This window comes from Chionomys nivalis, chromosome 2 (genome assembly GCF_950005125.1).
Source record: "Chionomys nivalis chromosome 2, mChiNiv1.1, whole genome shotgun sequence".
NCBI lineage: Eukaryota > Metazoa > Chordata > Mammalia > Rodentia > Cricetidae > Chionomys > Chionomys nivalis.
Window position 1 is genome coordinate 68,863,943 of NC_080087.1, and position 11,665 is coordinate 68,875,607.

The window sequence follows — 11,665 nt, forward strand, 5'->3', positions numbered from 1 at the left end:
AAATCTAGAACGCTTTGAGTGAGTGGCAGCATGTGGGAATCAAGCTCGATCATCCTCTTCATTGACCTCCCATGTCACTGTCAGAGCTTCAGGTCTAGACCTTGAGTACTAGACTTGATAGATCAGGACCAAGAGATGTCTCCTCTATCCATAGGCCTTCCAGACTGATAAAAAGTATGACAGGTTCAGAAAAACCTTCTCATGGTGATAGAATGAGGAATCCACTGAGGGAACAGACAGGCATCTTTTGATTATGTGATTTAAGGGTTGAGAGTTCAAATAGTGAGATTTGGATCATCATAGGCATGGAGTGATGTGGCAGTCTAGACTCTGACTTTATTTATTATTTTTTAATTGAGGTATTTCTAGCCCAACAGACAGAGGCTATTGCCGTAGTGAGTGTGGTCATTTATAGTAATAGGAAATCGGCACATGATAGGATGAAAAGCAGAGGATGCACAGAAGTCAGGGCATGGCCCAGACAGATGAGATAGGATGTTCCCTCATATGATAGATTCAAAATAGAGTTGGATCAGTCAGGAAATACCCACAGTTGTTGGAGGGACAGAAATTCTTTTACTGAAAGAGGATCTCATCACAACACCCACACCTTCCCCTGCATCCCAAAACACATTTGCTCCTTGGACCTTCTCAGAACAATTCTTCAATAAAAGGAATGGGATTTCTTACAGAAATTTTGGATTATCATATTTATTTCTTAAATCCTGGGACCTTAAAAGATGTACTTCTATCTCTTCTGATTACTTCCCAGCTTCTTGATAGGTCCAACTCTGGTTGCGCCAATGCTCAAACAGCAGAGTCCCAAGAATTATGAGGACCAAGCCAGCCAGCCCCATCCTGATGAGATTTTCCACTGTGTGATCCTGGGTGTCTGAGGCTGTGGTTTGGGGAAAGAAATCACAGACATTAGGAAATAAAAATTCCCCCTAATAACAAGTTGTCCACCTGGGGTACCTGCCTTTCCTGGGTAGGACTTGGACCTTCTGTGTCTAGTACTAGAACTTTGATTTACCTGTTTTAGGTTTGCATGCATCCTTTGATAGTTTGATGTTCATAGCTGATCCTAAGAAAGAAGAAGAGATGTAGAATAATTGTGAAGTGCTTAACAGGTCCAAGTGTTTTCTCTGGGATCCATGTTTCCATTTCCTGTAAATGTCAGCTGTTCTTATCATATAAGTTCATGAAGGTCTGTGATGAGTCTTTCCTTTGCTGAATCAGATATATAGGAATCCCTCTGGTATTCTTATGAAAATCCTCATCCTTACTGTGCTCTTTAAGGTCAAAGTATATTGTGAAATCTGTTTAGAATAACAATTTAATCTGAATTCCCAGGGATCAAGATTAGTCCGAAAAATCACAGTTCAGAATAAATGAAAACTTCCTGAGTCCTCTGCTCAAACTACCAGACCAGATTATGTCAAAATAATCCCATGAAATAGGTTTTCTCTTCTGTCCATTGAGTATCTAAGATCCCAAGGTGAAATTGCACATTAGAGGCTATTAAAGTCTATAGCACACAGAACTGACATTCAAGATCCCTCTCTTCTGTCTATACCACAGCTAGTTCTCTAGGTGTTACATATTTGTTTAATAGCCTTAAGTTCTTATCACATCATTAGAAATACCTACAAAGAAACCCACGAAGAATCAAAAATACCCATGCACTATCCATGCTTGCATGCTATAAGGTGTAGTGCTGTGAATCTACAAAGAAAAAAAATAAACTTCCAAAAGTACTACTTGGCTAATAGTAATAGGTTGAAGTCTTGTTAATATAAAGACATGTATATGTGTGTGTGTATGCACATGTATAGATTTGTATACTGTGTACAATATCTGGCATGTATTCAAAGCAAAAAATGGTATGCTGGAAAAAGAAATGGATGTACCTGGAGATTATTGCAGTAATGCAAATCAATCAGACTGAGAATTGCCAAATATCACATGCTCCCTAGCTCCCTATCATTTGCCCCTCCCTCCCTCTCTCTCTGCCATGTAGGAAGCAGATCCTCTGACATAGGTTGTTCTCCATCCCTTTTCTTATCATAGTTAATGTGGGAAATATAAAATCAATGTGAAGTGTCATGTAGAATGTTGTGTAGTGGTAACCTTCAGCAAAGACCTGGGAAGAGGCTGGGACAGTTGTCACTCACTGCCCTAAGGCTGTAACAACCCCTGTTGAGTACATGGATTTCATTGGGGAGTTGGGAAAGTAAGTGAGCATTTCTTGATTGATCCTCCTATTGGCCTCCACCCTCATGAAGGATGAATATCCCACTGACTAACCAACCACCCACTAGAGTGTCTCATTTTGATCCCAGTCAGTAATTCTTCTAAAGCAGGATCCCAAGTGACACTTTCACCTTGTAGAGTTCTGGCTTACTTCACTTGAAACCAGGAGTTCCACAGGAGCATTAGTGTGTGACAATAGTTATGACAAAGAAAAATAAAATAAAAACAACCAAAAAAATCATTGACAACTGTAGCATCTCTAGATACCCTCAAGTGCTGAGGTCACATCACTCATGGAGAATTCTGCCTGGAGCTAATGAGCAGGGGTGGATGGATTGCTCCCTTCTTGTACAGAATGTAAGTGTCCTCTGTTCATCAACCAACGAGCCAGGGCAGCATTTTCTCCTGGGAGTTGTATTGAACCAGGCTGCTCTGAGAGGGATGGTGTGACGCAAGATCTTGCTACAGAGGAGCAGTCTACCATGTTCTGGTGTTGTCTGTAAGGACCTGGTTTCTTTCTGTCTTTTTTTTCCTCCCTCCTTCTCCTGTCGCAGAGTTTATTCCTTTCTGAGACCTTCTCATTTCATCCTGTCTATCATTTCTTAGATTTTCACAAAAGGTCCTATAATGACTGAGTCCCTGAATTGGTTTCTAGGGCTTCTAACCTACAAACAGATGCCTATGGTGCCACTAGGTACCTACCACTCAGACGAGGGGTCATGTGTATTCCCTAGTCTCTGTACTGGCACTCACAGAAGCTGTTCTCAGGGGCCAGGGTATAGTTAGTCTGAGAGAGTTCAGTCTGGCTGTGCAGGCCACAATGCTGGGAGAGGTTATTTCCCCCTTCATTGTCCAGGACAAGTCTGTCACAGCCAGCATCAGGACAACAGTGGATGATCAGTGTCTCTAAAGGGGCCAGGATATGGTTTGGTATATGGACCGGCTTTCTTGATAGCCCTGGAAGAAACACAAGCAGGTGAATAAGGAGCCAGTTCCTCCCAAGAATTTTCTCTCTCCCAGCTTACCTTGTTGGTGCAACATCCTCTCACACTCTGGTACTCTGCCTCAGGGTTCAGAAATCCTCCCAGCACGGTTCAAAGAAAGATTAAGGTTTCAAAATATGATTGGGACAATGGTGGGGCTGACTCACCTGAGACTTGTATTTCCAGGTGGTCACTAGGTTCTGACCAAACCTGTGGGTTTGCCTTGTAGTAGCCATAACATTTGAATGTTCCACTGTTGCTAGAAGTCATAGGGCCCACAAAGAACAGGGCCTGGAACTGCCCAGCCGATGTCTTCTGTGACTCCATGATCACGGAGTGCTTCTGTTCTCCTTCCTTGATCACAATGAACCTGTCATATTCCTCCTGTGAGAAACACTTGAAGGTCACATTCTCTCCTGAGGTCACCACACATCTGGGAAGGACTGACAGGCAGGGTTTATTTTCAAAGATTCCTTGGAGAGAAACAGAGTTTTCACATTCTCACAAAGCCCACCTTGTCAAGCAAGGCTAGGCTGTAAGAAAGGGACATCCTGAGAGCAGTCCCGGCCTCCTGAAGATAGAGCCTGGGGAGGTACCTCTTACCTGTCACTACCAGCTCAAGGTTGTCACTCTGTGCTGACCAGCCAGAAGTGGTCACATAGAAACAGTAATATTGGCCTCCATCATATTGTCCAATTGAGTTTATGGAGAATACAGCTTTCTCCCCACGTATTGTTGAGGATTGTCTATGTTGGACATTTTTAAATTTCTTAATAAAAAGAAGGTACTTCTGTGCATCTGAAGTCCCCATACATGAGATGTTCACTTGCATTCCCCTAGTGACCAGAGAGCCTGGCTCAGCCTTGATGGTCGGCTTTGGTAAGACACCTACAAAGAATCAGTAGATAGGTGTCCTGGGACATTCTGCATTAGATCCTAGCACTCAGTCCTGCACACTTCCCATATCCAAAGATTAGCCCGTATCTGCTGCTCTCTATTCTTACTGCCTAGCGTAAGGAAGGAGGAATGCCTTAGGAAAGTCGTGCACAAACTTACCTGCCAGCACTGGGCTCCTGGGTCTCAGACTCAATCCTGGAAGAAAGTTCCCTGTTCAGGATTTTACCCTGACCTCTCAGAAAGATCTTCCCTCCAGAGAACCTCCCGTGCCCCTTGAACTTTCTGCTGGGAAAGTCTTGGGCTGTGCTATACAGTCCCTTTGGATCACAGAGTTTCCTCCCACTCTTCTCATCTCACCAAAACAGAGCAGGACTGCAAAGGTGAAAGACATGGCATAGTTTCTCGGTGGCTGCAACCGTGCATGTGGGGAAGGCCACAGTGCCTGGTCAGATGGACTGGAACACGTGGTGTGACTCTTGGAGACTGGGAGCTCCACGTCAAGTGGTCACACACTTCAGGATTGCCACAGGAAGGGGAACTGCCCTTCCTAAGGGCCTGGCTCTCATTTCCCCAATGTTATGGCTTGGACAGGCTCCAGATTCTCTGTAGTCATTTCTTCAAAGATGGTGTTATTTCCCGACTCCATTCACCTCTGCTCAATTGGTCCTCATCATGCCAATATCCAGGAGGAAATATGCATAGACCTTAGCTCTCCATTTCCAGATTTGGGTGACTGAGTGGTCATCTTCCCTCAGTGAGTCTGCTTATGAAATCTCCGCCATGGCTTCAGTCAATCCAACTGTATGACAACATGGGATCCTTATGAGGACCAATTGTCTCTCCAGTCCTCGAGGAGTATTGGGCAAGAGAGATGTTAATACTTCAAAGTGGATGCAGAGCAGAAGAGACAAGCAGAACACCTGACTGTGAGGTTCATGTGCAGTTTCATCTTGGGAATAAGCACAGAGGAAGGATGGATACTGAGAGAGAAACAGTGTAGTTCTCATGATTTTTAGATTGACGAATAATCCCCTGAAGAGAGTGACCCCCACCCCCTTTTAGTCTTAGCAACTCCATCCATCCACATCTCCCTATGATCAACCTTCAGTGTCACTTTTTATTGTTTTTATTGCACTATACATTTTTTCTGCTCTCCTCCCTTCCTCCTCTCTCCTTTTCTGTCCTCTCCTGTGATTCCCATACTCCCAATTTACTCGGGAGATCTTGTCTTTTCCTCCTTCCTATGTAGATTCATATATGTCTCTCTTAGGGTCCTCTTTGTTGTGTAAGTTCTCTGGGGTTTTGGACTGTAGGCTGGATTTCCATTGCTTTATGTCTTCAACCCACTTATGAGTGAGTAGAAAATTAGGAAGCAATCTACATCAAAACTCAATAATACCACTGTTGAGTATATACCCAAAGGATGCTCAATCATACCACAAGGACATGTGCTCAACTATGTTCATACCAGCATTGTTTGTCATAGCCAGAACCTGGAAACAACCTAAATGTCCTTCAACTGAAGAATGGATAGAGAAAATGTGGTACATTTACACAATGGAGTACTACACAGTGGGGGAAAAAAGCAAGGACATCTTGAAGTTTGCATGCAAATGCAAATGGATGGATCTAGAAGAAACCATATTGGGTGAGGTAACCCAGACTCAGAAAGACAAATATAATATGTACTCACCCATATTTTTTATTTTTTTAATTTTATTTTACATTCCAACCACAGTTCTCTCTCCCACCCCTCAATTTTCTTTTTTAAAGAAAGATTTGCTATTACCATCTGTGCTATTCTAGGGATGGAACTCAGGGCCTCTAGCATTCTCATTTTGTTGTGGTTGTTTCTGAAACAGGGTTTCTCTGTGTAGCTCTGGCTATCCTGGAACTCACTCTGCAGACCAAGTTGGCCTTGAACTCAGAAATTCACCTGCCTCTGCCTCCTGAGTGCTTTATTAAGGTATGTGCCACCACTTCTCTGCTTTGTTTTGAGACAGGGTCTTACTGTGAAGCCCTGGATGTCCCAGCACTTGCTATATAGAACAGGCAAGTCTCTAAATTGCAGAAATCTGCCTCCTTCTAACTCTGGACTGATGCGGATAGTGCTGTGTGCCACCATGACCAGGGGGCATTCTTAGCAACTCTTCTGTCAGTGAGCCCCACCTTACCTCTGCTTTAGCCCATGTTTCTATATGTTGTATTTCCAGTTTTTTCTCAGCAAACTTAATACTTGTTTTTGCCTATTTTATATTTTTTATTCCTTATCTTTTTCTGTGTCTGTGAGTTTCATTGTGACATTATTCTATATACATTTAATTAAATTATTTTCATATGCTCCCATCCCTCCTCCTTTGGCTTCCATCTTGCTGGTCTCCAAACTGATTGTAACTTTTGCTTCTTCTTTGTTGAAAGATTGTTGAAAATATGTGAATTGTTTTTATATATATTTTAAATTTTTTCTTTTAATTTTGAACAATGTATTTTGACCATGCTCACACTTCTCCTAGCTCCACCCGGATACACGAACCCCTTCTCTACTTATCCAATTTTGCGTCATCTCTCTGTTTTTCAACTATCAAGTTCAATTTCACCTGGTCATATATTCATGAAAGTGTGGTCCTCCTCTGGAGTATGGTTGACATGACAAGGGCTAGACTGTCTTTTATAAGTTTTTGAAATTAAAATATAATTACATTGTTTTTCCTTTTCTTCCCTTCAACTCTTCCCATGTACCCTTCTTTGCTTTTCTTCCAATTCATAGTCTCTACTTTTTTTTTAGCAATTATTACATAGATATGTATATTTATATGTGTATGCATACACATGTTTGTGTGCATGCACATATTTAAATATATAAATACAACCTTCCTAGTCCATATTATGTTGTTTGCATGTACTTGATTTTAGGGCTGACCACTTAGTATTGGATAGCCCATCAGAGCCTAAACTCTCAAATAAAACTGGCCCTCCTTCTCCCAGTGGCTATCAATTGCCAGTAGCACCCAAACGAGGAGTGGGCCTCCCTGTCCACCTTCCCTCCCATGTTAGTATTTGGTAATGTTTGAGCTTGCACTAGACTTGTGCATGCTGTCACAACCATTGTCAGGAAATAAAGGAAAAGAGAAGGGGTCTGAGTTCTAGGAATGTAGTTGTCAGTCTTTGCATAAACAAAGGCCTTATCAAGTCAGGAGATTAAAATACTTGAATTTCTTTGCGCAAAGGATTTACAAAGTGAGAAATAGTGGTACTTGGTGAGGTGGCCTTTAATAGAATAAAAAAGAAAAAAAAACTTTTCTCACATCTCCACAGTATCTGGACACCTGAGACCACAATGATTCTGAGGTCTTTCAAAGAGAACGTATAAATTATTTAACCAAATCATAAAACATATACTGAAAATAAAAAATAGATACGAGACACAATGTCTTAAAAAAATCCAACAAAGATGATCATGGCAGCCAAGATTTCTAAGGAAGTGCTTAATGAAAACAATCTTATGAGCATGCTCACAGCAAACCACATGCTTCTTTTTAGGAAACAAATCATCATGCTTTACAGAGAAGAAAGACCATCTCAGACTATATTATTAGGCTTATATATTATTAGATAAATAGGAGAAATTTAAAAACAAAATTTCATGTTGATCATAAGTTACATCTTTCTCATTGCTGACACAAATCAATAGTTCCTCTCACATTGTTCCAACACAGGAGGAAACATGCATGGGCAAATATAAATAAGTTAGTAATACTATGATTAATATTGATTAAACTATCACTAGCACTTTAGTAGAAATGCTTCTCACATGTTTATGGGAAAAACACTGGCCAAAAAGCAAAAAGAAGACTAATTAGCATGATACTGCTTTAGTATTGAAACTGGTGATTGTTGATGAATCTGAAAATGTAGTTGGTACTCTCCTTGACTGATGCTATATTAGATATTTATGGCTACAATTACTTCTTGAATGACCATTTGCCTTTTTTCTTTGCATGCTTTCTTTATAAAGAGAACAGGGGAAAATTACATGTAGCTTTACATCTGGAATGCGTGGCAGTTAGGGCAAGAAATTTAATTGACATCTTTGATGTTATCAGGAGATAAATCAAGTTGATTTATCTTTGATAGAATTACTTGTGTCCTGACCACTATGCAAGCCCCTTCATCTGATCATTTGACTAACAAAAAACAAAACAAAACAATGGAGTCTGCTGGTCTGCCGGTCTTGAACATGGTTATATATCTGTCAGCAAGTTCCCAGGAAATGACACTTAGTCAAAGATAGGTAAACAGCTCAGTGGCTGAGCATTTACCACGTTTGTGTAAACCTGTGAGCTCAGACTTCAGAACTGCAGGGCAGAAAAACAACACTTTGTGCAGCCCAGGCTGATTCTGATTCTTTCTTTGGTTTCATGGAGACTTGCAATTGGTTGTCATACACCAAGGTTAATTTTTAGTTTAAAATAATTATTAAAATACAGTTTAGTACTATGCTAATAATTAAGAGGAGATATTACAGTAAAATATGGGAACACTCCTAAAGTTCAAAGCAAGAAGAAAAATGTGACCTGTTATCCTTTTCCATGGAATAGACTCTGAGTGTTAAGTTTCAGGAATCAACAATTTTCCAGCCTGCACTACTGTTGGGGGATGACTAAAGAGCTCAGAGGTTACATTGCTTAAGAGGATGCTGTATGTGGGTGTCTCTTGTACTTCCTTCTTTTTAATACAAAACTTTATGCAGGAAGTAAAACAAATATTTCACAACTCAGCCTCTGCAGTGGAACAATAAGATACACATTTCTCTTTTCAGACAGAACAGATTCCTTTTAGGAACTCAGTTCCCCACTTCAGGCATTCTTTCTACCTGTGCCAATGGGATAAAGAGAATTCACCAGTGGAGAGTCAGAAACATCTTTGTTCTGTTTGTAAGGTCAGGTTCCTCTTCCTGAAATCTTAGGTTTTGAGATCCAACATGGATTGATTATGTTTCCAAGAATATTATGAATGAGACTGCAGGATCCATTTATTTGGGATGGTAGGGTTTCATGTGGAATCAAAGACCCACTTCATTCCTTGGCATAAACTCCCCAGAAAGGTAATTTTCAGAACTCTAGAATATTCAGTTTTTGCTAGACCCCAGTTTAGAGGAATTCAAAATGCTCCTCCATCTCTGGGGCCAAAGCACAAATCATCCTAACACTGATAATGTCATGACAAAACTGGAAAAGATACCTTCTCATGTGCCAGTGATGGGGTTTGGGTAAGTGTGTGGGGGACTTCTCTTTCTCTTAGACAACCTGTTTAAATGCTAGAGGGAAAGTGGGACTTTCCTAGGCAGCTGGAAACTCAGGTCTTAAAAATGAGCCACTCAACTTTACCCAAGCTACAAGACCAGCATCATCCAAACACATCTGACAAAGGTATTGTAAGAGAACACGTGTGAACAAGCATCTGTCTTGAGCATAGCTGCAAAGTCCTCCACAAATTTAACTTTGCCATATGAACACATATATGATGATGGTTGCAAAAAACTACATTACCTGTGACTTTGTATAAGAACATTATAGGATGTTTTCACATTAAAAGTATTGCCTACATGTTCATTTATTAGAAAAGATAATGTTGCCAGTGATACAAATTTAATTTAATGTATCAAAAAGTTGATATACTACAAACAAGTTGGATTTACCCATTCATTACAGCAACAATGTAATTTTATGATATACATGGTGAAGGTATTTGTGTAGATGAAGAAACAGCATTTATGTAAATGAATAAACATTTGTCAGTATCCCACACCCATTCATCATGTGAACTCACAGTAAATAGTAACAGAGAACAACCTTAGTCAGAACAAGATTACGTTTAAAGAAAACTGAAATTAACTACACATTTGATGCTGAGTAACCAGAAACTTTCCTGTTAAAATAGGAACAATGCAGAAGTATCTCTTTACTCCATGAATTTTCACATTGGTACATGAAGTTCTAACTAAAGTAAAAAGATCTGTAAAGTAAACACAAGGTTCACGTATAGAAAGAAGAACTTTTGATGTTTTCAGATAACATGTATGTCAATGTAGAAATTCTGAATTCATTTCCAAATATAACTTTATTAAACCAATCCATTATAACATAGAAGTGATTAGAACACAGAAAAAGATCTAGTAACATGTTTTTGAATTTCTTTTGTGCATACCAGTAATTGACAGTGAAATTTGACATTAAATGTGTATATGTATCCTATATGACTTCACATTTCTTACTTGTGGTATTACACTGACATTAAGAGGGAAACATGAGAAAAATACAAATAGTAACCAGAAAACATTCAAAATCATGTCTTCAAGGAAAATATTTTCAAAGCCAGATCCACAGATAGTTTCTTCAAGGACAAGTGTATTATCAGGATGTCTTTTTATTTCAGGAGAAACCCACAAAGAACATACAACGAAGAGTGGAGAGTTTGCATGCCCCAAAGAACATTTTGTGATATCACCTTCACTCAGATATTTTGCAATTCAGAATATGATTTTTACTCACTGTTTTTCTTATTTGAGTCAAATTCTTTATTTTTGTTTTTTTTTAAAGACAGATATCTGATGTAGGTGGTTCTTCTTTCTATGCGTTGCTTTCATTGGTTAATTAATAAAGAAACTGCTTGGCCTGATAGGTCAGAACATAGGTAGGTGGAGTAGACAGAACAGACTACTGGGAAGAAGGGAAGTGAGGCAGTCACCATGATTCTCCAATCCAAGACGGATTAGGCTAGAATCCTTCCCGGTAAGCCATCACCTCATGGTGCTACACACATTAATAGAAATGAGCTAATCAAGATGTAAGAGTTAGCCAGTAAGAGGCTAGAGCTAATGGGCCACGCAGTGTTTAAAAGAATGCAGTTTCCATGTAATTATTTCAGGGCATAAGCTAGCCAGGCGGCCGGAAGCCAGGCGGCAGGAAAGCAGGCCTACTGTTCCTTCTACAGATATCTTAATATATAAGGGCAATATGAAAATTTAAAATAAAGGAAGTTCAGCGTGGTGACCAATACCTTTAATAGCAGCAGTTGTGAGACAAAGGCAGGCAGATCTCTAAGGTTAAGGCTACTCTCACCTACAGACTGAATTCTAAGATAGCCGAAGCTACATGAAGGAACCCTGCTACAAAAACTAAAGTAAGACAAAATAAAGGAAAAAGCTGCATGGAAGTAAAGACAAAACAGAAGGTGCAAATAGATGAAAAACAAAACCTCATTAATGGCACAGGATATTCCTTTGTGTCATGGGAAGAGAAGAAAGGAGGGACAATATACAAATGTCCACATGAGTGAAGACTACTTCTAAGTGGCTCCTCAGTGTCAGAAAAATATAGGTGTGATAGTGGGACTTTGTTCCCTGACCTCACAGCTATCTCTCTTGGTACTTCATCATCCACTAACTAAAATACTACAATACAGGAAGTGCAATTCACAAAGACGCACAGATACACACATAACACAAAAAAAGTCTTGTTCCAATGAATGGT

At 39.9% G+C, this 11,665-nt stretch overlaps 1 protein-coding gene across 2 annotated transcripts; it reads right to left on the minus strand.

The window, feature by feature from the left end:
- Nucleotides 1-609: 609 nt before the first annotated feature.
- Nucleotides 610-4,592, minus strand: LOC130870215 (leukocyte immunoglobulin-like receptor subfamily A member 5). 2 transcript variants are annotated; one of them, XM_057762826.1, is made up of 6 exons: nt 4,491-4,592; nt 4,293-4,328; nt 3,840-4,124; nt 3,404-3,709; nt 1,034-1,084; nt 610-898 (listed from the first exon to the last, which is right to left on the minus strand). In XM_057762826.1, exons 1-6 carry the CDS (start codon nt 4,522-4,524, stop codon nt 762-764), a joined length of 849 nt encoding a protein of 282 aa, XP_057618809.1. In that variant the 5' UTR covers nt 4,525-4,592; the 3' UTR covers nt 610-761. The 2 variants fall into 2 exon arrangements, with proteins under 2 accessions (XP_057618809.1, XP_057618810.1); XM_057762827.1 differs by lacking the exon at nt 3,840-4,124.
- Between the last annotated feature and the right edge of the window lie 7,073 nt (nt 4,593-11,665).